Source organism: Oryctolagus cuniculus, chromosome 10 (genome assembly GCF_051225735.1).
Source record: "Oryctolagus cuniculus isolate XC-2025 breed Fujian yellow rabbit chromosome 10, ASM5122573v1, whole genome shotgun sequence".
Taxonomy (NCBI): domain Eukaryota; kingdom Metazoa; phylum Chordata; class Mammalia; order Lagomorpha; family Leporidae; genus Oryctolagus; species Oryctolagus cuniculus.
This window is the reverse complement of record NC_142876.1, coordinates 18820878-18844815: the sequence shown is the minus strand read 5'-3', so window position 1 is coordinate 18844815 and position 23938 is coordinate 18820878. Positions and strand designations below refer to the sequence as shown.

Sequence of the window (23938 nt, the reverse complement as noted above, 5' to 3'; positions counted from 1 at the left end):
GCGGATCCTTAACGCGCAGCGCGCCCGCGTTCTAAGGCCGTAATTTTGAGGCTGAGCAGGGTCTGCCCCGTCTTCCCCCGCGCCGCGTCCCTGCTGCGTTTCGGCGCCACCAGGCGACTCCGAGGTCCGGGTAGGCAGGGCGCGGTAGCGGCGGCTCCCCACGACTCGCCGCTAGCAGCGCGGGCGCGCGTGGGGCGGGGCCTGGGTTTAGGCTTCTCTACGTCACGGGAGGCGGAGTCCCTGCAAGACCTGGCGGGCTCCAGGCTCCCTGGCGCGCTCAGTCCTCTCCGGATCCCCAGGGCCGCCGGTGCGGTGCGTGCGCTCACAGTTCCGCTCTCCTCGCGCGCCCTAGCGCCAATCCCCGCGCTCGTCGCGCACCCTAGCGCCGGATCCTAAAAGAGTCCCCGGCACCAGCAGAGCACTTCTCAGCGGTCCTCTTGACCATGCCCGGGAAGAGGGCGCGCAAGAGATCTCAATCGAGTCCGAAGCGAGCGCCAGCAGGTACAGTCCGGTTGCGGTGCGCGGAGACCCTGGCCGGGCGAGGGTCGGGCAAAGGTCTCATCGAGGCGGGGTCGGCGGCTCCTGGGGCTCCGACTCCAAGGTCGGGCCAGGTTGGCGTCTTGGCGCGCGCCTCCTGTACGCCCCCTGGTAGTTCTGCGGGGGATTTTCCCCGGACGATGGCCGCGGAGGCTGGCGGGCTGGAGAGCGGGGCTGGGCTTTGGCGTGCGGAGCAGCAGGCTGTTCCCCTTTCTCCCCCGCGTGCGCTTCCCCGCGGCCACTGGGAGGGAACGAGCAGGCGAGGCGGCTGCCCCGATGCGAAGTCGCCTTCCTCGCACGGAGGGGCGGGCGATGCTGCGGGACCCCCTGGCCTCTGGCGGAGACCCCTGGGGTCCCCGGGTGCACTCATCGCTGCCCCGTTCCGACCTGCACCGCCGCTGCTCCACGCGAGACTGATGGCGGCTTCAAGCCACCTCGCCGTCACTCGCGTGTGGAGGAGCCCAGAAGTCGTCTGAGTTCAGAGGACAGCGGTATAGACAACGAGATTGTGCGGGACGGGGATGCGGATTGGGGAGTGTGTTGGACCCCGGAGGTTTTTCACTCACATCTCGCCCGCTGCACGCCCGTCCCGCATCGGCAGTGTCCCTGCGCTTGAGGTTCACCCTCTCTGCCCCCGCGTTCCATGGGTCCCATCTGATGGGACGTCAGGAGCTGAGGGCTCCGCTGGAAAGCAGGCGACGCCCTGGGCAGGAAGTCGGAGCCGCTGAGGAGCTGATGAGTCAGCTGACCATGGCCCCTTTTGTGCGGAGCGCACTGGCGTGCGTAGGGAGTGGTGTGTTGCAGAGGTGGCCCTGGCCAGACTGGCACCGGGCTGCTGTCGCCTGGCTGGAGACTGCGTTGCTCGATGTTTGTAACGTCCCGATTCCCGACCGTGCTTCCCAGACATAACCTGTGCATAGCATCCTCAGATCCCGCTGCGTCCCTGGGGACCCTGGACAGCAGAGAGCCCATCCTGAATTCGATTAGATGCAAGTCCGCTTCCAAGTATAATAGAAATCAAAAAATTCAGCGAACCTTTGGGAGCCATTGTGTGCCTTTTTGGGTGAAAGAGTTTTTCCTCATAGGACTTGCGAAATTCCTATGCTGAGTGGAGCATTCGAAGAAGACGAAGAAGATGGTTAATAGAATGTAAATACCTCTCACGGTTAATAGAATGTAAATACCTCTCAAGATGCTGCACCTGTAGCCCATAAAGAAGGACATTTTAAGAGACTTACTCAGTCTTTGGCTAGTGATTTGTAAGGAATAAACTCAGTTCATGTGGAGAGGGAAATTAGTTTAAAAGCTTACTATGTAGTTACAGTTTTTATTTATCTTGAACATAAGTAGGAGGTTTGCATTGTCTGCTTACAAAATGGACAGGATAATGTGAATTTTCATGGTCATGATCTTGAAGTGGATAAAAAGACCTCGAATAAATCATGGTTTAGAAAAAATAGTGATTAGTATATTCACTTACTGCAAAAGAATACTTGGAATTTAGGTTGTAGGCATTGTTGTCTTTAAAACAGGCTTTATCATGCCTAAGCTCTTAAAAAGTAGTAAACAGGTGATTAAACATCACTTAGTTTTTGCTTAACTCTTCTCAAGGCAGGCAGTGAGTTGGTGCTCACTGGGCTTGCAGACATAAGTGGGCTTTGAGTAAAATGTCAATTTAGAAATTATATTGGAGAGTATAGATTAATTTTGGAAGGAGATTTTTCTGATTCCTTTATGAGAAATATAAAAAATTTTCATGAGGAAAATAGCAAATTTTGATTCATCTATTAATGAAGGTTCTATCTAAACTATGATTTACTGAGCCCTTATTCTTAGCCTTAGCTCTCTTATCCGTGTGCATGTGTGTGTGCGTGTGTGTATATGTGTGCATGTGTGTGTGTGCGCCCACACACACGTGCACCTATTTTCAGCAACATTGGTAGTGAAAACAGGTGCATATGAAACTGAAGTGAAGTGACGCCTCTGGGATGTTTAACTTGCCGCTGGATGTGCCTATGAGAACGGTTGCCAGTAACCATTTGGAACCTTCTCAATGCTCATCTCCAGTTGTGCGTTCCTTGTAGAGCTGGAAGGTGGCTGTGGCGCTCAGCTCCCCGGAACGGGACTGCCCCTCCCCGTGTCTGCGGAGTTTTCAGCAGTGGCCCTGGCGGAGAAGTCTGGGAAGAAGGCACAGAAGAACGCCCAGCCAAGGCCGGCGCGCCCTCTGTCGGGTACTAGCCCCGCCGCCCCGGGAGAGCCCTGGGTGCCCTAACCTGTCAGCCCAGGGGGCAGGGTCTAAGTTGTGGGAGGTCAATGTAGGGCCAGGTTTGCGCCCTGGCGCGTGCCTCAGGGACCCTCCAGGAAGTTTTCTCTGGGGCAGCGGGCGGTGGCAATGGAGAGGGGCTTGGCCCCCAGTGTTCTTTCCCCCACCTCCCCGCATTCCCCACTCTATTCTGGCAGGCTTCAGGACAGTCCCCTCACCTCCTCTCCCCTAGAGACATCCCATCAAAGGCACAGGCCACCTGCTAAGGGGTTTAGGAGGAAGGGCCTGAGGCTGTGGGTTGGAAGTGTGGGTGGGTCATGGTGGTGGTACCTGAGCCCTTGGCAGGATGTCCGGAGCTGGGCCCAGGTGAAGGGAGTGGTGCCCCGCACAGGTGATGTCCCGTGCTGGCCAGAGCTCTGAGAGATCCAACCTGTGCACAGCATTCCAGTGCTGCTCACTGAGCTCCAGAGGACAGAGCACTGCTGTCCTGCACACCTCGCTCCTGAGAACAACAGCCAACAGGTGTCCTTCCCCAGTTCATTAGCTGTCAACCCATTTATAGGTGTGTGACAGCAATCCAGACATTCAGGACACACTGGGGGTACTTCCTACCTGTTTTGGTGAAAGGGATCAGTTTTCCTTATCTCAGTTCGGGGCTGCCAAAGCCATGGGTGGATGGAATGGCAGGATGCCCTGGGATATTCAGCCTGTCACTTGGATGGCTGTCTTAACCCTTGCAGGTACAGCTGGGAGTACTGCCCATGTTAACATGGGTATTTTGCTTTTTCTTAGAGCTGGAAGTCGAATGTGCCACTCAACTCAGGATCATCGGAGATAAACTGGATTTGCGCAGAAAACTACTGAATCTCATATCTAAGTTCTTCAACTTCGTCCCCTGACATTTTTCTGTGCTATTTGCTGGACAGACAACTTTTTTTTAAAAAATACCATTTCCCCATCTTGTGCAAGTTTCATCACTTATAGGAGACTGCATTATCACTGAGAAGACTGTGGATGATCATTTGTGAGCTTTGAGATGCATTTGGAAAAGGATATGGAAGGACTGGCTGCCGCCACCTGCACTGTTGGCTCCCTATGTGGGTACCAATTTGAGTCCTGGCTGCTCCACTTCCAATCCAGCTCTCTGCTGATGTGCCTGGGAGAGCAGCAAGTCCCTGGGCCCCTGTACCTACGTGGGAGACCTGGAAGAAGACCCTGGCTCCTGGCTTCAGATCAGCCCAGCTCTGGACATTGTGGCCATTTGGGGAGTGAACCAGCAGATGTACCCATGTGGGAGACCCAGAAGAAGCTCCTGGCTCTTGACTCCTGGCTTCTGATCAGCCCAGCTATGGGCCATTTGGAGAGTGAACCAGCAGATGGAAGATTCTGTCTTGTCTCTGTCTCTCTCTCTTTCTCTCTATAATTCTGCCTCTCAAATAAATGATCTTAAGAATAAAAAGAAAAGAAAAAGAGGTGGAAAATGTTATAAAGAGTTTCGGGTAGACATTTCTGAGAAACCATTTTTGGAAATGTGAGAACGTAAACCAGTTGTTGAAAGGAAGAATGTCAGAGCCTTGATAGTAGGAGGGTAACTACTGCTGCATTTCTTTTGTTTAGAAAATTGTTCTAGTGGCTTTTTTCTTGTTGGTGGTATCTCCAGTGTTTTTGCTGAAGGTTGCTGCCCAGCCTGGCCTGAGAGCAGCTGAGAGATGACTGACAGGGCAGGAGAGAGAGTGCAGTGTCTTTGCTTTGTCTAGCACAATGTGTATTTCTTGATGTTTATATATTATCTAGATACAAAGAAAAATTTCATTCTCAGAACACTGAATATCATAGTGAATGCTGATTTCCTACGTCACTACAGAAGGTAAAATAATTTGATAATTCATTTGTTTTGACTTAAATCGATTTGTTCCTGTTCCGATGACTTTTCACTTAATGTGTTCCAGTGGGGATTCATAGAAAGTATGGAAAACTGGAAAATAACTTTGAAAAGAATTGAAAACAAGTACACAAGAGTTACCTCTTAGCAGTAGAACTCTTACAAATTTAATATTAAATGATAAAGAGTAGGATTTGTTTTTTATAATCAGCGATAATAGGAACAGGACTCAATCCTAAGTAATTTAATTGAGATTTAGTAAAACAAGTACTCAGTTATAAAAATCTGTAAAATGCATTTTGCCACCTGGCTATGCTATGAAAACTGATCTTTCAGGAGAAATTATGAATATTTTCACAATTGCAATATAATGTTCTTTAAAAGGGAAAAGATTGGAGCTGCTAAGGTGGTCCAGCGGGTTAAGCTAGTGCCTGCAATGCCTGCATCCTATATGGGTGCTGATATGAATTCCAGTGGCTCTACTTCCAATCTAGCTCTCTGCTAATGTGCCTGTGAAAGCATTGGAAGGTAGCCCAAATACTTGGGCCAATGCACCCATGTTGGAGACCCGGATGGAGTTTCAGGCTCCTGGCTGGGGCCTGGCCCAGCCCTAGCCACTGTGGTCATTTGGGGAGTGAAAAGGCAGATGGAAGATTCTGTGAGTGTGTCTTTCTTTTTCTCTGGTTCCTTCCCTCCCTTCCTCCCATCCTTTGTGTGGGCTTTACTCTTCCTTTAATTCTGCCTTTCAAATAAATAAATCTTATAAAACAAATAGAAGTCATGCAGCTGCCTTGGCCCACTCTGCATCTGGCCTCCTGCCCCTCTCTCCTTCTTTCCCCCAGCAGGTGGAATTTCCCATCCCCTAAAAGCCACAGTGTACCTAATGTTTGTATCTACCTGTTGGCTGCACACACAAACACCCTACATCAGTCTCAAAACTAAGCTGTTTGAAGTCAAGAGTGGTTTATTCCATGCTTATAGACCTGTCTATACCTTCTGCAGGGCCCTGAAAGAAATACACATTTGCTAGTTTGTGGCCATTGCATGATTTAAGACAAACAATGTCTATTGCGTGCAGATAATGCAGGTGAGAAAGGCAAGCAGCAGGTTGTGTTCTGGGGAACAGGAGCTGCCAGGGCTGTGGAGGAGGGGCTTGACCACATCTGAACTACTCTGCACATCTGCACAGTGGACCCCAGGTTGTCAGGCCCTAGGACTTGCCCAGAACAGTGAACTCAAGGCTTCTAATGCAGGCTTCTCGATTTTTCCACCGTTGGTAACCCATCAGAGGTTCACAAACCTGCTGCAGACCAACGCTGTGCCCCAACGGGAAGCACAGCCTGAACTGCACAGGTCAACAGAAGACCATGCGCTGTCCAGGGAGTCCTCTGGTCACTGGGTCCACTGGTCACTGCTGGGTCAGTGCTGTGGCTCCCTGTGGGCCTGGGCTCTGAGGGCGTCAGCTCCCTGCCTACGTGGGTACTGCACCTCCAAGGCAGCCTGGGCTATTTCCAGGACAGAATGAGAACCTGAGAGCCACAGCGCTTGGCACAAGGCAGCCCCGCCTGCCTGCTGCGCAACCAGGTGCTGCCTCCATTCCCACACTGCCATCTGTGCCCACAACACTCCCGGAGTCTCCTGTCCCTGTACCCCCGAAAACCCGACGTCTCTTTACTAAAAACCAGGACCCGCACCCGCTGCCGCACTCACCCTCCCCGCGGGGACCCACGCTTCTCCGTCCTGGCGCTGGAATGGGAGCCCGAAGTCTCCGTTTAGAAGTGAGTCATGTCTGGAGCTGGTTGTTTCTCCAGGGCCGCTGGCCTCTCCTCTGCGGTTCCTAACGCGGGCTTCTCTCAGGTCTCAGCCACTCGCTGCCTCGTCCTGAGTCCCTTAAGGACCAATGGCCGAGGAGGATGCGGCGCCAGGCCTCTCGCTGCCTCCACCTGTCCCTGGAAAGCCTTCCCCTCCAGCCGCCCCCAGTCCCCGCGACGCGGGCAGTGGGTTCCAAGGCAAGGCGCTCCCTATGGATCCTAAAGCCCAGCGCACCCGCGTTCTAAGGAAGTAATTGTGGGGCTGAGCAGGGTCTGTGGTGCCCAGCGCCTCGCGTCCAGTTGCGTTTCCAGGACGCCTGGGTCTCCGCGGTCGCGGCACAGGCAGGACGCGATGGCCACGGCTCCGGGGGATCGCAGACTCTCCGCTAGCAGCGCGGGTGCGCGTGGGGCGGGGCCGTAGGCGGGGCCTGGAGTCTGGCTTCTCCCTGTCACCGGAGGCGGAGTCCCTGCAAGACCTGGCTGGCTCAGCGTGCCCTGGCGCTCTCGGCACTCTCCGGCTCCCCAGGGCGAACATTGCTGCGCGTGTGCTCACAGGGATCTTCGCACACCCTAGCGCGAGCATCTTATCACCGCGGGCCCTAGCGCCGGAGCCTGGAAGAGTCCCTGGCACCGGCGGCGCACGTCCCAGCGGTCCTCCTGACCATGCCTGGGAAGAGGGCGCGCAAGAGATCTCAGTCGAGTCCGAAGCGAGCGCCAGCAGGTACGGACCGGTTCTGGCTTGCGGAGACCCTGACTAGAGGGGGTCGGGGAGAAGGTCTTTTAGAGGCAGGGTCAGCCCTGGAGTTCGGGCTCAGACCACAAGAGCTCTAAGGTCTGGCCAGGTTGGCGCCTTGGCGCGCGCCACCTCTGTGCACCCAGGTAATTCCGCGGGGAATTTTCCCGGGATGACTTCTGGTCTCCTACACAGTCAGTGTGAGGACAGCAGCGGCGACGGTCCTGCAGCGCACGGCAGGCGTGCGGGTAGCGGGCTGTTTCCCCATTCATCCGTGTGCACTTCCCTGTGTCCACGGGGAGGAAACGTGAAAGCGAGGAGGCTGCCCCGAGGTGAAGTCGGACCGGGGATATAGTCCGGCTTCTCTATGTCACGGGAGGAGTCCCTAGGATACCTGGCTGGCTCATCGCGCCCCGTCGCGCTTAGACCATTCGCATTACCCGAGCCTGAGGTTGCAGGGGTGACTCCACAGCAGGCGCCCATCGCTCACCCTTACACAAGCCCCGCGCCTGGTCCTAGAAGATTCCCTAGCACCGGGTGCGCAGGGTCGGGCCAGGTTGGCGCCTTGGCGCGCGCCTCCAGCACGCGCCCAGGTAGTTCTCTGCGGGATTTCCCTGCACAGTATCTGCGCTCCCACACACGCGAGTATAGGACGCCGGCCCGCGAAACTGGCGTGCCCGCGGGCTGGGCATCGGCGTGCGGGGCAGCAGGCTGTCCCCACTTAGCTCCCGCCAGTCCCATTTGGAACCTTCTCAATGCTCATCTCCAGTTGTGCGTTCCTTGTAGAGCTGGAAGGTGGCTGTGGCGCTCAGCTTTCCGGAACGGGACTGCCCCTCCCCGTGTCTGCGGAGTTTTCAGCAGTGGCCCTGGCGGAGAAGTCTGGGAAGAAGGCACAGAAGAACGCCCAGCCAAGGCCGGCGCGCCCTCTGTCGGGTACCAGCCCCGCCGCCCCGAGAGAGCCCTGGGTGCCCTAACCTGTCAGCCCAGGGGGCAGGGTCTAAGCTATGGGAGGTCAAGGTCGGGCCAGGTTTGCAGCCTGGTCCGTGACTTAGGGACCCTCCAGGAAGTTTTCTCCAGTGCGGTGGGCAGTGGTATTGAAGTGGGAGCTGGTCCCCAGTGTTCTTTCCCCCACCTCCCCGCATTCCCCACTCTATTCTGGCAGGCTTCAGGGTAGCCCCCTCACCTCCTCTCCCCCAGAGAGATCCCATCAAAGGCACAAGCCACCTGCTAAGGGGTTTAGGAGGAAGGGCCTGAGGCTGTGGTTTGGAAGTGTGGTCAGGTCATGGTGCTGGTACCTGAGCCCCTGGCAGGATGTCCGGAGCTGGGCCCAGGTGAAGGGAGTGGTGCCCCGCACAGGTGATGTCCCGTGCTGGCCAGAGCTCTGAGAGATCCAACCTGTGCACAGCATTCCAGTGCTGCTCACTGAGCTCCAGAGGACAGAGCACTGCTGTCCTGCACACCTCGCTCCTGAGAACAACAGCAACAGGTGTCCTTCCCCAGTTCATTAGCTGTCAACCCATTTATAGGTGTGGGACGGGATCCAGACATTCAGGACACACTGGGGGTACTTCCTACCTGTTTTGGTGAAAGGGATCCGTTTTCCTTATCTCAGTTTGGGGCTGCCAAAGTTGTGGTTGGATGGAATAGCAGGATGCCCTGGGATATTCAGCCTGTCACTTGGATGGCTGTCTTAGCCCTTGCAGGTACAGCTGGGAGTACTGCCCGTGTTAATATGGATATTTTGCTTTTTCTTAGAGCTGGAAGTCGAATGTGCCACTCAACTCAGGATCATCGGAGATCAACTGGACTTGAGCAGGAAGTGCCGAATCTGGTAGCTAAGCTCTTTAGCTTAGTCACTTGACATTTTTTAGGCTAATGTTTTGAGCAACCTCTTTAAAAAAAAAAAAAAGAGCCATTTCCCCAGCTTGTGCAAGTTTCCTCATTTAAAGGAGACTTCATTATCACTGAGAAGACTGTGGAAGATCATTTGCATGCTTTGGGATGCCTTTGCGATGAGAGATGGAGGGGCTGGCTGCCGCCTGCTGGTTGGCATCACCTACAAGCACAGGTTTGAGTTCTGTCTGCTCAACCTCCGATCCAGCTCTCTGCTATGGCCTGGGAAAGCAGTGGAAGATGGCTCAAAGTCCTTGTGCCCCTGTACTCGAGTGGGAGTCCAGAGGAAGCTCCTGGCTATTGGCTTCAGATCTGCCCAGCTCCAGGCCTGTTGGCCATTTAGGGTGTGAACCCAGAGATGCACCTCCTGGGACACCTGGAAGACTCTCCTGGCTCGTGACTTCAGATTGGCCCAGCTCTCTCACGTCTCTGTCACTCTCCCTTGAAATGAATAAATCAATCCTTAAAAAAAAGAAAAGAAAAAGAGGTAGAATGTGTTATAAATGAGTTTTGCGTAGGCGTTTCTCAGAAGCCATTTGGGGATATAAGAACTTAAACCACTTGTTGTAGAATGGAGGAAACTTGAAATGCATGTCTTTGGCTTAGAAAATTGTTCCAGTGGATTCTGTCTGTTCAGCGTCCCTGTGTTTTTGCTGAAGGCTGCTGTCCAGCTGGTGTGAGAGCAGCTGAGAGGACTGACAGGGCAGGAGGGGTTCTGGCTGTGCTTTCTTTGGAGAACTCCAGCACAGCCTGTCGTACACTTGGTGTTCATATGTTGTCTTGATACAAAGAAAATTTCATTCTGGAAACACTGAACATCACAGTGAATGCTGACTTTCTAGGTCACTACAGAAGGTAAAATAGTTTGATAATTCATTTTGCAACTTAAGTCGATTGGTTGCTGTTCCGATGACCTTTCCCTTTATGTGCTCCTGTGGGGATTCCTAGAAAGTATGGAGAACTGGAAAAGAACTTTGGAAAGAATTGAATACAAGTACACAAGAGTTACCTCTTGGCTGTAGAACTCTTACAGATTGAATGTTAAATGATAACGAGTGCGGGATATTTTTATAACCAGGGTTAAGAGGAACAGGACTCAACCCTCAATGATTTAATCAAGATTTAGTTAAAAAAAAAAAAGTGCTCAGTTCTAACAAACTGTAAAATGCATTTCCTCGCCTGGTCAGTGTCTGTGCTCTGAAAGCTCATCTTCTAGGAGAAATTATGAATGTTTTCAAAATTGAATGCATTGTTCTTCAAAAGGGAAAAGATTGGGGCTGGTGTTGTGTTCCAGCAGATTAAGCTATGGCCTGCAATGCCAGAATCCAATATGGGTGCCTGTTCAAGTCCCAGTGGCTCCACTTCCAATCTGTTTCCCTCCAGTGTGCCTGGGAAAGCCTCACAAAATAGCCCAAACGCTTGGGCCCATGCACCATGTTGGAGACCAGATGGAGTTCCAGGCTCCTGGCATGGATCTGGCCCAGCTCTAGCCCCTGGGGACATTTGGGGAGAGTAAAGCAGATGGAAAATTCTCTGTGTGTCTCTCTCTGTCTCCCCCCATCCCTTGTGTGTGCTTTACTTTGCCTGTATCTATTCCTTTGAAATAAATAATTCTTAAAAAGTAAATGAAGAGAAATTATATTTCTGATATACAGTTAAAAGCCCATGTACATGAGAAGTCATCAAAAATTTGCATGGATTTCAAGTTATTTAGCACCAGAACCACTTAAACTTTTCATTCCATTTTCCATAATCTTTTGAGGCACTCCCATATATACACATACCTAAATGGATACCTGTATTGATTGTTTGCCTTAGAATAGTACATAGATTCTCAGAAGAGTTTCTTGAGTTGTGTGTGTGTGTGTGTTTTTCTGGGCTATGAACAGGAACTCAAATTACTCCATAATAAAGAAACAATCCTATTTAAAATGACAAATGATCCGAATAGATGTTTCTCAAAAGAAGACATACAAATGGCTAACTGGCATAGGAAAATGCTCTACATATATTACCAGGATGGCAAATTACACTCACAGTGAGGTACTGCCTCACTTGCCAAGTCAGCTATTCTCAAAAAAATGATGGGGCTGGTGTTGTGGCACAGTGGGTTAAGCTGCCACTGGCAACAGTGGCATCCCATATGAGCCACTTCCCAACCTGCTCTGCTAATGCCCCTGGGAAAGCATCAGAAGACAGCCCAAGTACCTGGGCTTCTGCCACCCATGTGGGAGATCAGGATGGAGTTTGAGGCTTCCTGTCCAGCTCAGTACTGGTGGCCATTTGAGGAGTGAACCCAGATGGAAGATCTCTGTCTCTCTCTTACTCACTTTGTCTTTCCTAGTCTGCAACTCTGCCTTTCAAAGAAATACATACACTTACACAACAAGAAAGATGGAATTCCAAGAGGGTGGATTAGGGAGTGACAGGCTGAGCTGGGCTAAGGATAAACAGTGAAGAGAAAAGTGTAGGAAGTGCACTCTCTGGTGGAGAACTGGAGAGGAAACTCACTGCAAGGCTTAAGGGAAGAGCAGGAAGGCCATGGACCTGTGTGGAGGGAGCAGACGCACAGTACAAGCATGAGCACAGCTGCAGTGGGGGAGAGCTGGAGCGAGCGTCAGCTTGGAGACAGAGGTGAGAGCAGACTGCAGCGACCCATGGGGATATAGCCAGGGGGAGAGCATGTCCTGGACCTGGACTGGAGCCCTGGGTGCTGGTGGTTGCCCGTGGTTGACTCTGGACCCAGTGGAAGTTGAGGGGACATGTATGTCTTGCTCCAACTTCCCCACAGCAGTGCCCACTTCTGGGATGAGCGAGGGCAGGCACTATTTTTGGCTAGGTTGTCAGCTATGGAATCCTTTGTGCACAGCCATAGCAGCTTACTGAAAGGGACACCTAATCTGCCGTTCTGGTGGCAGTGGTGGGCAGGTAGCAAGATTTGGCCAGTGGTTTTTGTGTGTCCATGTGATCCAGGAATTCTAACAGAGGAAACTGCCTTTGAGCCTTGCTGGGAGATTGCAGGGCAGCCTTGTGGGATGGTGGGGCAAGGGATGGTTAGGGTCAAGACGCCTAAGCACAGCTGTCTTGGGGAATATCTGCCTCTCTGTTGACTAGACAGGCTGGCAGGGCAGAGAGAAACCTCTGATCCATCAACTGTGGGAGCCTTGTTCCTGAGACTGTGGGGACTTGGTAGTTACGTAGAAGGTGCAGGATGAAGATGGGTGTTGAGATATACCATACCCAACTTGGGTGTTATTCTGGATACTTACCTCACCCTGGAGCATTGACCATATTTTCCTGGCCACACCCACCACATAGCTCTTGGTGTTCACTGAGAATGTAGACATTCCACTAAGCCACAGAGACATAACTCAAAGATAAATGCTGCAAAGGAAAAAACCTAAATTAACTCCACAAATGCCTAAAAACAAATGCAGACATTCAAGAAACAAGAAGGAAGACACCACGTCCCCGCCAAAGGAACACACATTTCAATATGAGAATATGAAGATGCAGAGATGGAGGAAATGCCAGAGCCTGGAATCAAAAATTAATCACATGATTACTCAAAAACAATCAGAAGCCAATTCATGAACTAAATAAATCTGTTCATGACATGAATGAATTTCTTCCCCATGAAATTGAGATTTTAAAGAGAAACCAGAATGAAATATTAGAAATGAAGAATTCAATAAATCAAATAAAAATGTGGTGGAAAGCTTTAACAGCAGACTTGGCAAGGCAGAAGATAGAATATACAAAATAGAAGACAAATCTTTGGAAATCTTACAGACCAAAAAAAAAAAAAAAAAAAAAAAAAGAGAGAGAGAGAGAAAGAAGAAAATAGAGAACTTAAACAGTGTTAGAGATCTATGGGATACTATCAAATGACCAAACATATGGGTCTTAGGAATTCCTGAAGGTGTGGAAAGAGAGAATGGCCTAGAAGGCCTATTTAGTGAAGCAATTACAGGAAACTTCCCCAATTTGTAGATAGAAAAGGACACCTAAATAGAGGAAGCACATAAAAATCCTAAGAGACATGATCAGAAAAGATCTTCACCACAACACATTGTAGTCAAACTCTCCACAGCAAAACATAAAGGAAAGGTTCTAAAATGTGCACAAGAGAAATGCCAGATTACTTTCAGAGGATCTCCAATTAGATTCACAGCTTACTTATCACCAGGAGCCCTACAGGCAAAATAGTCTAAGTGTTAAAAGAACTGTCAACCCAGAATACTGTACCCTGAAAAGCTCTTATTTATGAATGAAGGTGAAATAAAGACATTCCCTAACAAACAGAGTCTGAAAGAATATGTCACCACTAGGCCAGCCTTATAAAATCTGCTTACAGATGTGCTACACACAGAAACACAGAAAGATATCATTAAGAAAGAATGGGAAGGCAGAAAATCCCCCCCCATAGAAGTAAAAAAGAAATCCAAAGTACACAATAGGAATATTTATGGAAAAACGGCAGGGCCAAGTTGTTACTCATCAATAGTCACCTTGGATGTAAATGGCCTCAACTCTCTAGTTAAAAGACACAGACTGGCTGAATGGGTTAAAAACAAGACCTATCTATTTGCTGCCTACAATAAACACATCTCACCAACAAAAATACATGCAGGCTGGCGCCGTGGCTCACTTGGTTAATCTTCTGCCTGCGGCACTGGCACCCCAGGTACTAGTCCCGGTTGGGGTGTCAGGTTCTAGTCCCGGTTGCTCCTCTTCCAGTCCAGCTCTCTGCTGTGGCCCAGGAAGGCAATGGATGATGGCCCAAGTGCTTGGGCCCTGTACCCACATGGGAGACCAGAAGGAAGCACCTGGCTCCTGGCTTCAGATCAGATTGGCGCAGTGCATCAGCCGCAGTGCGCCAGCCGTGGCGGCCATTTGTGGGGGGTGAACCAACGGAAAGGAAGACCTTTCTCTCTGTCTCTCTCTCTCACTGTCTAACTGCCTGTCAAAAAAAAAATACATGCAGACTGAATGTGAAGTAATGGAAAAAGATATTCCATGCTAACAGAAACCAAAAAAGAGTTGGTGTTGCCATCCTAATATTAGACAAAATAGACTTTAACATAAAAACTGTTAAAAGAGACAAAGAAGGGCACTATGTAATAATTAAGGGATCAATTCACCAGGAAGATGTAACTATAATAAATGTATATATACCCAATTGTATATATACCAATTACCCAATTTAAAAGAAATGTTAATAGATCTAAAGGGAGACTTAGACTTCAATGCAATAGTAATGGTGGACTTCAATACACTACTTTCTGCAATGGACAAATCACCCATACACTAAATCAGCAAGGAATCAGCAGAGGTATTTGACACTATAGGCCAAATGAACCTAATGGATATCTGCACAACTTTTCACCCCACAGCAGCAGAATACACATGCTTCTCACAAGTGCATGGAACTTTCTCTAAGATAGACAATATGGTAGGCCATGGAAGCAAGTCTCAGCATATTCAAAATATCCTAAATCAAATCATTCATCTTCTCTGACCACAGTGGAATAAAGCTGGAAATCAACAACTCAAGAATCTCTAGATCGGCCAGCGCCATGGCTCACCTGGCTAATCCTTCACCTGTGGCACCAGCACCCTGGGTTCTAGTCCTGGTTGGGGCACTGGGTTCTAGTCCCGGTTGCTCCTCTTCCAGTCCAGATCTCTGCTGTGGCCCAGGAAGGCAGTGGAGGATAGCCCAGGTGCTTAGGCCCTGCACCCACATGGGAGACCAGGAGGAAGCACCTGCCTCCTGGCTTCGGATCAGCATGGTGTGCTGGCTGCAGCGCACCAGCTATAGTGGCCATTTGGGGGTGAACCAATGGAAGGAAGACCTTTCTCTCTGTCTCTCTCTCTCACTGTCCACTCTGCTTGTCCAAAAAAACCTCTATATCATATAGAAAACACGTGGAGGCTGGACAACATGGTCCTGAATGAACAGCAGGTTGTAGAGAAAATCAAAAGTGAAATAAAAAATTTCTGGAAACAAATGAAGGTGACAACACATCATATCAAATCTTATGGGAAACAGCAAAAGCAGTGTTAAGAGGGAAGCTTATAGCAATTGGTGCCTACATGAAGAAATTGACAGGTACCAAGTAAATGAGCTATCAATGCATCTCAAGGACCTAGAAAAACAACAACAAACAAAGCCTAAAATTGGTAGAAGGAAAGAAATAATTGAAATTAAAGAAGAAATGAATAAGATTGAAACAAAAAACATACAAAAAAGGAGGAAGATTATCCATATCAATAAATTCAGAGATGAAAAAGGAAATGGAACAACATATACCACAGAAATAATAAGAATCATCATCATAAATTAGTATACAGAGCTGTAAGCCAACAAATTGCGAAACCTCGATGAAACAGACAGATTCTTAGTAACATACAATCTGCCAAAATTGAGTCATGAAGACATAGAAAAGCTAAACAGACCAAAAACCAAGGCGGAAATTGAATCAGGAATAAAGACACTCCCAACAAAGAAAACCCTAGGACCGGATGGCTTCACTGTTGAATTCCACCAGACATTTAAAGAGCTAATTCCAATTCTTCTCAATATATTCAAAACAACTGTAAAAGAGGGAATCCTCCCAAACTCCTTATATGAAGCCTGCATCACCTTAAATCCTAAACTTGAAAAAGATGCTACAGAGAGACAGAACTTCAAACCAGTGTCCCTGATGAACGTTGATGCAAAAATCATCAACAAAATATTAGCTAATAGAATTCAACAACACATCAGAAAGATCATTCACCCGGACCAAGTGGGATTTATCCCTGGTATGCAGGGATGCTTCAACATCCACAACTCAATGAATGTAATACATCACATTAACAAATTGAAGAAAAAAATACTATGTAGTTATCTCAATAGATGCAGAGAAACCATTTGATAAAATACAACATCCTTCCATGATGAAAACCTTAAGCAAACTGGGTATAGAAGGAACATTCCTCAACACAATCAAGGCAATTTATGACAAACCTATGGCTAGCATTCTGTTGAACGGGGGAAAATTTAGAAGGATTCCTCCTAAGATTCAGAACTGGACAAAGATGCCCACTTTCACCATTGCTATTTAATGGAGTCCTTGAAGTTTTAGCTGGCACCATTAGGTAAGAAAAATAAATCAAAGGGATACAAATTGGAAAGGAGGAAATCAAGCTGTCCCTATTTGCAGATGACATGATCCTATATATAGGGGATCCAAAAGACTCCATTGAGAGACTATTGGAACTCATAAAGGAGTTTGGTAAAGTGACAGGATATAAAATTGATAGACTTTGTATACACAGACAATGCCATGGTTGAGAAAGAACTTTTTTTTAAAAAAACTTTTATTTAATAAATATAAATTTCAAAAGTACAACTTTTGGATTATAGCAGCTTCCCCCCCCCCATCCGCACCATCCCATCTCTCACTCCCTCTCCCATCCCATTCTTTATCAAGATTCATTTTTAATTATCTTTATATACAGAAGATCAACTTAATTTCAACAGTTGGCACCCACACAGATACACAAAGTATAAAGTACTGTTTGAGTACTAGTTTTACCATTAATTTGCATAGTACAACACATTAAGGACAGATATCCTACATGGGGAGTAGGTGCATAGTGACTCCTGTTGCTGATTTAACAATTGACACTCTTATTAATGATGTCAGTAATCACCCAAGGCTCTTGTCATGAGCTGCCAAGGCTATGGAAGCCTCTTGAGTTCACGAACTCCAACCTTATTTAGACAAGGCCATATTCAAAGTGGAAGTTCTCTCCTCCCTTCAGAGAAAGGTACCTCCTTCTTTGATGGCCTGTGAGCAAGGACTTTTAATATCAGTCCTGTTCACAATAGGTCCCAAAATAATCAAATACCTTGGAATGAATTTAACCAAGTACACAAGCAAAAGTTGATACTGTGGCAATAAACTATTAAAGTGATCACCATTCTCCATATTCATTTTTTTCACGACATGAACTAGTACGTGTTCATTATCAACCTAGAATATCTTCACTGATCTCCACTGGCATGTGTCTTTTGACCACATCATTTCCCTTGTTCAGCTCCAAGGTAGGAGTAGAAAATACAGGAGCATTTCGCATGATTTTTGGTTGTTAAGGGACATACACTTTTAAAAAAAGATTTATTTATTTATTTGAAAGTGAGAGTTACACAGAGAGAGGAGAGGCAGAGAGAGAGAGAGAAGGAGGGAGAGAGAGAGGTCTTCCATCCGATGGTTGACTCTTCAATTGGCTGCAGTGGCCGGAGCTGCACCGATCCGAAGCCAGGAGCTTCTTCTGTGGTCTCCCACGTGGGAGCAGGAGCCCAAGCACTTGGGCCATCTTCTACTGCTTTCCCAGGCCATAGCAGAGAGCTGGACCAGAAGTGGAGCAGCTGGGTCTTGAACCAACTCTCATATGGGATGCAGGCGCTGCAGGTGGCGACTTTACCCTCTATGCCACAGCACCAGCCCCAGGGAACATACACTTTAATTGGGAAGGGAAATGGTGAGAAATAGGAAGTTAATCCCAGGCAGAGTCTTAAGGGTTGCTTAAAACTCCACATGAATGCCCCAAAGGGATTTCTTTAAGATGGCTGGTTCCGGAGACTCCACTTCTAATTGGAGAAGCAGTGAGCTTGCACCCTGGACTGTTCCTGGGTGGACCTGCCAGACCAGAGGAGCTGCAGGTGACCTCTCACTTTTCCCTCTGCCCCCAGTCCTACAGAGCAAGAATTGCTTCATGTGTAGCCAAATCCTGTGTAGAAGAAGGCGTAGCTTGCTTCCTGTTTCAGAATGAGAGCTATAGAGACACCCCTTGTTTGTAGCTAGCATCTAGGAGACACGTGTATGCGCTACCCTTTCGCTTGGAAACAGTGAACTGACGTCATTGGTAGAGGGTGAGGAAGGGAGGCGGTGACGGGAAGAAGAGAAGACCAATCAGCTGAAGGCTCCTGAGCAGTGCCCTAGCTTGTGTGAGTCACAGGAGCCAGAGGAGGAATTGGCTGTAGAGATTCTGGGGTCACTCCCCACCATCTGATTTGACAGAGAAATCACCAGAGCAGCCCCTGCTCCTCAGATGGTAGGGCAGAATTGTTTTGCTAACAGTACCCTTTGTACTCTTTCCTGTGAGGAATACAGGCTGAAAATTTTCAAGGTGTCATTGTTATTCTTTGACTCCTCAAAATAACATTTTCCTCTTGCATCTGTATTTAAAAGAAAGCCTTCTTAGTCTGTATATTTGAAGTTTATCCACTGCTGTATCTGTGTACCTATCAATGAGTGAAATATGTGGTTCTTCAGTCTAAAAACCTAAGTGCTATGATTTGGGTTTTCAAACTTGCAATAACTCTTTAAATCCTACCCCCATCCCAGGGCAGACACAGCATCATTGGTGAAAATCCTACCAATTGCTCATTCCTTTGTCAGATTCATCCCTTCAGGAAGGTAAGTGACCCCGTAAGCACAGAATGGTAACTGTGAGTGAGGCGAGGCAAAGAGCACCCCAGGTTGGAATCCTGAAGCTGGACTTTGGAGACAAAACCCTCAGTGTAACCTTGGCCAAGACAACGTCTGAGCCAGAGCTATTCTGAAATCCAGAGACGTTGACCATCCCCAAGGGTTCTTGTGGTTTGAATCTGTGTGATGGTGAAGGGGTGTGAGGGCCGTCTCCCACCACAGTCCAAGTCCTCTGAGTCCTGTCCTGGCCTCAGTTCACACAGTGCAAGAGGGTATTCAAGGATTTGCACAAGGAAGCAGGGAGTGGGATTTTAAAAGAAAACAAATGGCCGGTGCCGCGGCTCACTAGGCTAATACTCCGCCTGCAGCGCCAGGTTCTACTCCTGGTTGGGGCGCTGGAGTCTGTCCCAGTTGCTCTTCTTCCAGTCTAGCTCTGCTGTGGCCTGGGAAGGCAGTGGAGGATGGCCCAAGTGATTGGACCCCTGCACCCACATGGGAGACCAGGAGGAAGCACTTGTCTCCTGGCTTCGGCTCGGTGCAGTGTGCCGGCCATAGTGGCCATTCTGTCTGTCTGTCTGTCTGTCTCTCTCTCACTATCTAACTCTGCCTGTCAAAACAAAAAAACAAAACAAAACTATTTTCTAAATTCTCCCAATGTTTAGAAACATTGCTTCTAAGTCTTAGAATGGGGCAGGAACTTCTCAGACTTGGAACCGTTCTCAAGGCCACGAGGATTCCCATGCACACCCAGGTTTCCCCTGGTGGAGGTGTCACTGTTCGAGTTATTTGCCTGCACCTGAAAATAAATGGAGTCAGCTGACAGCACACACCCTCGTGTGTAATCACATGAATATTCTCCAGCAAGTCGTGACTAAGGAGCCAAACCTTTGTCCATACAGTCAAGCACCCTCTGTAACGTCCATGAACTTTCAGAAGTCAGTTCAGCAAGTTCAGACTGAAGCATCCACACTCACGTACGATTTCTTCCCTGTGATGTTTCCGACAAATATGTTAACCTCCAACATTCCAGAGAAGTGCGAGAGCTGGTGGGAGTTCCAGAGGAGGGTTATGACTTCTTTACTTAACCACAGGCTCTGAGACCCACGCTTCTCCCTCCTTCCCCATAGACTCACTGGGTGTACACTGTGTAGGTGCCACAGCCCTGTGCCTGGTGTCGGGGCCTGGGCTTGGATTATGTCATAGAGCAGGACAGAATAACATAGAACACAAACATCACCCCTCGACCCCTCTTGTGTTTTCAGAAAAGGCGTGTCTTCTATTCGTCGTGACGGCTAACAGAACTTACAAGATCTGGCCACTTGCAGCTTCACATCTGTACCCAGTTATTTTCAAATCCACAAGCTTCCTCTCCCCACAGTTACCACTGCTCTGGCTTTGTAATCAGCCTGTTGTTATGCCACTTACTCTTTGGTTGGCTCTAAATAAACACTTATCTTTGCTATCTTCGAAGGCAGTAAAAGATGTGTCTCAAATCTTAGAGAAAGTCAAACCAGATGAGAATGTGCACAGTGTCTGGCTCCTGGTCGGTGCTCAGTGGATGTCCAGCAGCTCTCCCTATGAGCTTTCCTACAAAGCTAACAAAGGTCTTGCCCAATTAGGATTACTGGACTAAAATGGGGCCTTTTGGCCAGCGCCGCAGCTCAATAGGTTAATCCTCCTAGCGGCACTGGCACACCGGGTTCTAGTCCCGGTTGGGGCACTGGATTCTGTCCCGGTTGCCCCTCTTTCAGGCCAGCTCTCTGCTGTGGCCTGGGAGTGCAGTGGAAGATGGCCCAGGTCCTTGGGCCCTGCACCCCATGGGAGACCAGGAGAAGCACCTGGCTCCTGGCTTTGGATCAGCGCAGTGCGCTGGCCACAGCGCGCTGGCTGCAGAGGCCATTGGAGGGTGAACCAACGGTAAAGGAAGACCTTTCTCCCTGTCTCTCTCTCTCTCACTGTCCACTCTGGCTGTCAAAAAAAGTAAAAAAATAATAAAATGGGGCCTTTTGACGGAAGGTGACAGGGCAGTGGGAGGTGAGGGAAGTGGCCATTGTTCTTAAATTGTAAACTGCTTGTGATGGTCAACTTGTGGTGGTCACCCGGTGTGTGATGGGTTCCATGCAGGCTGTTTCACTGTCTTAGCCCCTTGCTTGGATTCATATGAAAATGCAGCTCCTGACTTACATCACACAGAAATTCAGAGCAAGTCACTGTCCGGTGCTTTGAGATTCAGCAAATGGCTCCAGAAGGCAGCTTTTTCAGGAGGAGGTCCTGAAGGGTTTTTCTTGAAACACGAAAATTGAGGATTTGGAGGACTGGGCTCAAATGCAGGCTGGCTTTTCTTTTGGCTTTACTGCTCATTATTCATAAGGACACAATTCCCACAAGACACATACTACCTGCTACCTGTGATGGGCAGGTGCTTTAGAGATACACCATTGTACCATTCAGCTACTGCCCAGAACACTGCTTTTTTAACTTTTATTTAATAAATATTAATTTCCAAAGTACAACTTCTGGATTATAGTGGCTTTTCCCCCCATAACCACACTCCCACCCGCAACCATCCCATCTCCCACTCCCTCTCCCATCCCATTCTTCATCCAGATTCATTTTCAATTATCTTTATATACAGAAGATCAATTCAGTATATACTAAGTAAAGATTTCAACAGTTTGCACCCACACAGAAACATAAAGTATAAAGTACTGTTTGGGTACTAGTTATACAGTTAATTTACATAGTACAACACTTAAGGACAGATATCCTATATGGGGAGCAGGTGCACAGTGACTCCCATTGTTGATTTAACAATAGACGCCCTTATTTATGATATCAGTAATCACTCGAGGTTCTTGTCATGAGCTGCCAAGACTATGGAAGCCTCTTGAGTTCACGAACTCCAATCTTATTTAGATAAGGCCATATTCAAAGTGGAAGTTCTCTCCTCCCTTCAGAGAAAGGTACTGCCCTCTTTGATGGCCCACAGAACACTCCTGGTTGGAAGGCATGGTTATCCTTCTCCTCATATAGCCATGGAAAGAGCATCCAGAATCAGCCATTTCCCCAGCTGGCAAACTGATTGGAACCCCAGCCCTGTTGACCTCAAAACTGTCTTCTCTTGCTGCCATAATACAGCTGCCTCTCACCCTTGAGATGGGGGAGGGGTTCCTATCTGCTGACCTGCTCCGTGTGAAAAGTTGGTTTGTGTTCCAGCCCAGTGCCTCATTAAGTACAGCCACGTTTTATAGCCCTGGGTTTTCTGAGGGGAGAAAGCTGATGATTAAGCCAGTTGACAGTTGTAAAAAAAAAAAGATAAGGGTAGCACTGGTTCCCACTCCTCCAGTGCAGGGTTTTGCAATCTCCAGCAACAGGAGTGATCGGGCTTCAGTAAAGGGGCCCATGTTGTTCCCAGAAGTCAGAGCGAGCCAACCAGGGAAGATAATACAGCAATCCATCCCTAAAGGGTGTTAGTAGTGGAGGATAAAATTAATCAGGAAAGATATACTACTCACTGGCTCACTTCTTATCAGCTAAAGCCCAAATAGCACCTACTGAGACAGACCTGGCAGGACCTACTTGCCACTAGGAAAGAAAAGGATTAAGTAAATGAAATCAAAACAGCGATGTGGACTCTGTCAAATCCCTGCCATCGCCACTACCACATCCAAGCAGAAGTTCTGAAGGCAGAAGGAGCTGTTGTCATCATTTTTTTAAAAAGAATTATTTTATTTATTTGAAAGTCAGAGTTACACAGAGAGAGAAAGAGAGGAAGAGAGAGAGGTCTTCCATTCTGCTGGTTTACTCCCTAAATGACCGCAATAGCCAGAGCTGAGCTGATCTGAAGCCAGGAGCCAGGGGCCTCCTCCAGGTCTCCCACATGGGTCCAGGGGCCCAAGGAGTTGGACCATCTCCTCTGCTTTCCCAGACTATAACAGAGAGCTGGATTGGAAGTGGAGCAGCTGGGACTCAAACCGGCACCCATATGGGATGTCAGTGCTGCAGGGTGGGGCTTTAACCCACAGCGCCACAGCGCTGGCCCCTATTCATTAAAAAAAATACAAGAAACACAAATCACATAAATCAACCCGTCTGCGTTTTGATGACTCAACGCTAGCCAGGTGTTGGGGGCAGGGCTGGGATCAAGGGGTGGCTGTGTCTGAAATCCTCTGGCTGATAAAGGTCACTTTTCAGTAAGAGATTCAGGGTGCTCTGTCTTCAGAGAACACAGGCGTTTTATCAGTTCATCAGGACACTCCCCCTTCCCCACCCGAAGAAAGACCACTCATGCACCACAATATCTGTCTACTGACATGAGAAAATGGCTCCTTTATTCCTTTTTAAAGCATTTTACTAGTGGCTCATTAAAAAGAATGCTACCTGAGACTGAGACATAAACTTTCATTTTCAAAATGTAGTTAAGCAAGAATAGAAGGAAGTCAGGCTTCTACTTTGCAGAGGACTCCTGAGATGATGTGGAAGCCAAGGAGGAACCTTCCCTCGGGCCTCGGAAAATACCCAGCCAACACAACAAAGCTGGGATTTGCTTCAGACTTAAAATCTCTTGAACAAGGAAGAACAGCAGGAATAAGGCATGGCCGAGCAGTGCTGCACACCACATTTGTTTTAGAGTAAGCCGGCTGAATGAGAAACTGTACGGAACCTATTCAGAAACACACTCTGCCATAAGTTTCACCCAAAATCTTACAGTTACCTTGGTTTTCTTGTGATTAAAAATATTGCAGGTAGGTTGTAGATATCAACCCTTTTTTTTTTGTCTCTCTCTCTCTCTCTGACTATATATAATTTGAAGTTTTATCCTAGAATTTTACTTACGCATTTTCATTTTATTTGAAGGGCAGAAAATGAGAGAGGGATCTTTTCTACCTGCTGGTTTATTTCCCAAATGCCCACAAGAAACAGGGCTGAAGCAGACGGAAGCCAGGAGCAGGGATTCCGCTTGGATCTCTCTCATGGGTGGCAGGGACCCAAGTACTTGAACCATTGTCTGCTGCCTGCCAGGGTGTGCATTAGCAGGAAGCTGCACACAAAGCCATGTAGCCAGGCCTCCAACCAGGCACTCCAGTATGGGGTGTGGGCACCACGTGCCTGCTCCAGCCCTTGTCGTTAGGGCAGCGTTTTGTTGTTTCACCCTTAAACAATGTGGGGAGTTCTTTGGCCCAGGTCTGCATGGAGCTGTCCCAGTTTGAGAGCTAGAGGTCCTGGGCACTGGGACAGTTGATCACCCTGGAAGGCTTGTCTGTGGTTACACCTTCATCTTGGCAGAGTTATCTCTGGGGGTTTGCATCAGAATAAACTATACCTCCTTCCACCCTG

At 48.5% G+C, this 23938-nt stretch overlaps 1 protein-coding gene across 3 annotated transcripts in view; it reads left to right on the top strand.

Annotated features, from left to right (window-relative positions):
• LOC103349392 (uncharacterized) overlaps positions 1-12940 on the top strand; it is a 41250-nt gene extending 28310 nt beyond the window's left edge. Inside the window, exons 1-4 of one of the 3 annotated variants that reach the window (XM_089305023.1) lie at positions 365-501; positions 3593-7214; positions 8013-8159; positions 8982-12940. In XM_089305023.1, coding sequence (XP_089161149.1) covers positions 7157-7214; positions 8013-8159; positions 8982-9061 — 285 coding nt within the window. In that variant the 5' untranslated portion in view covers positions 365-501; positions 3593-7156 and the 3' untranslated portion in view covers positions 9062-12940. Of the gene's footprint in view, positions 1-361; positions 502-2621; positions 2769-3592; positions 7215-8012; positions 8160-8981 lie in introns of those variants that run through there. The other 2 variants (XM_008261422.5, XM_070050092.2) reach the window with 2 other exon arrangements.
• The last annotated feature ends 10998 nt before the right edge of the window (positions 12941-23938 follow it).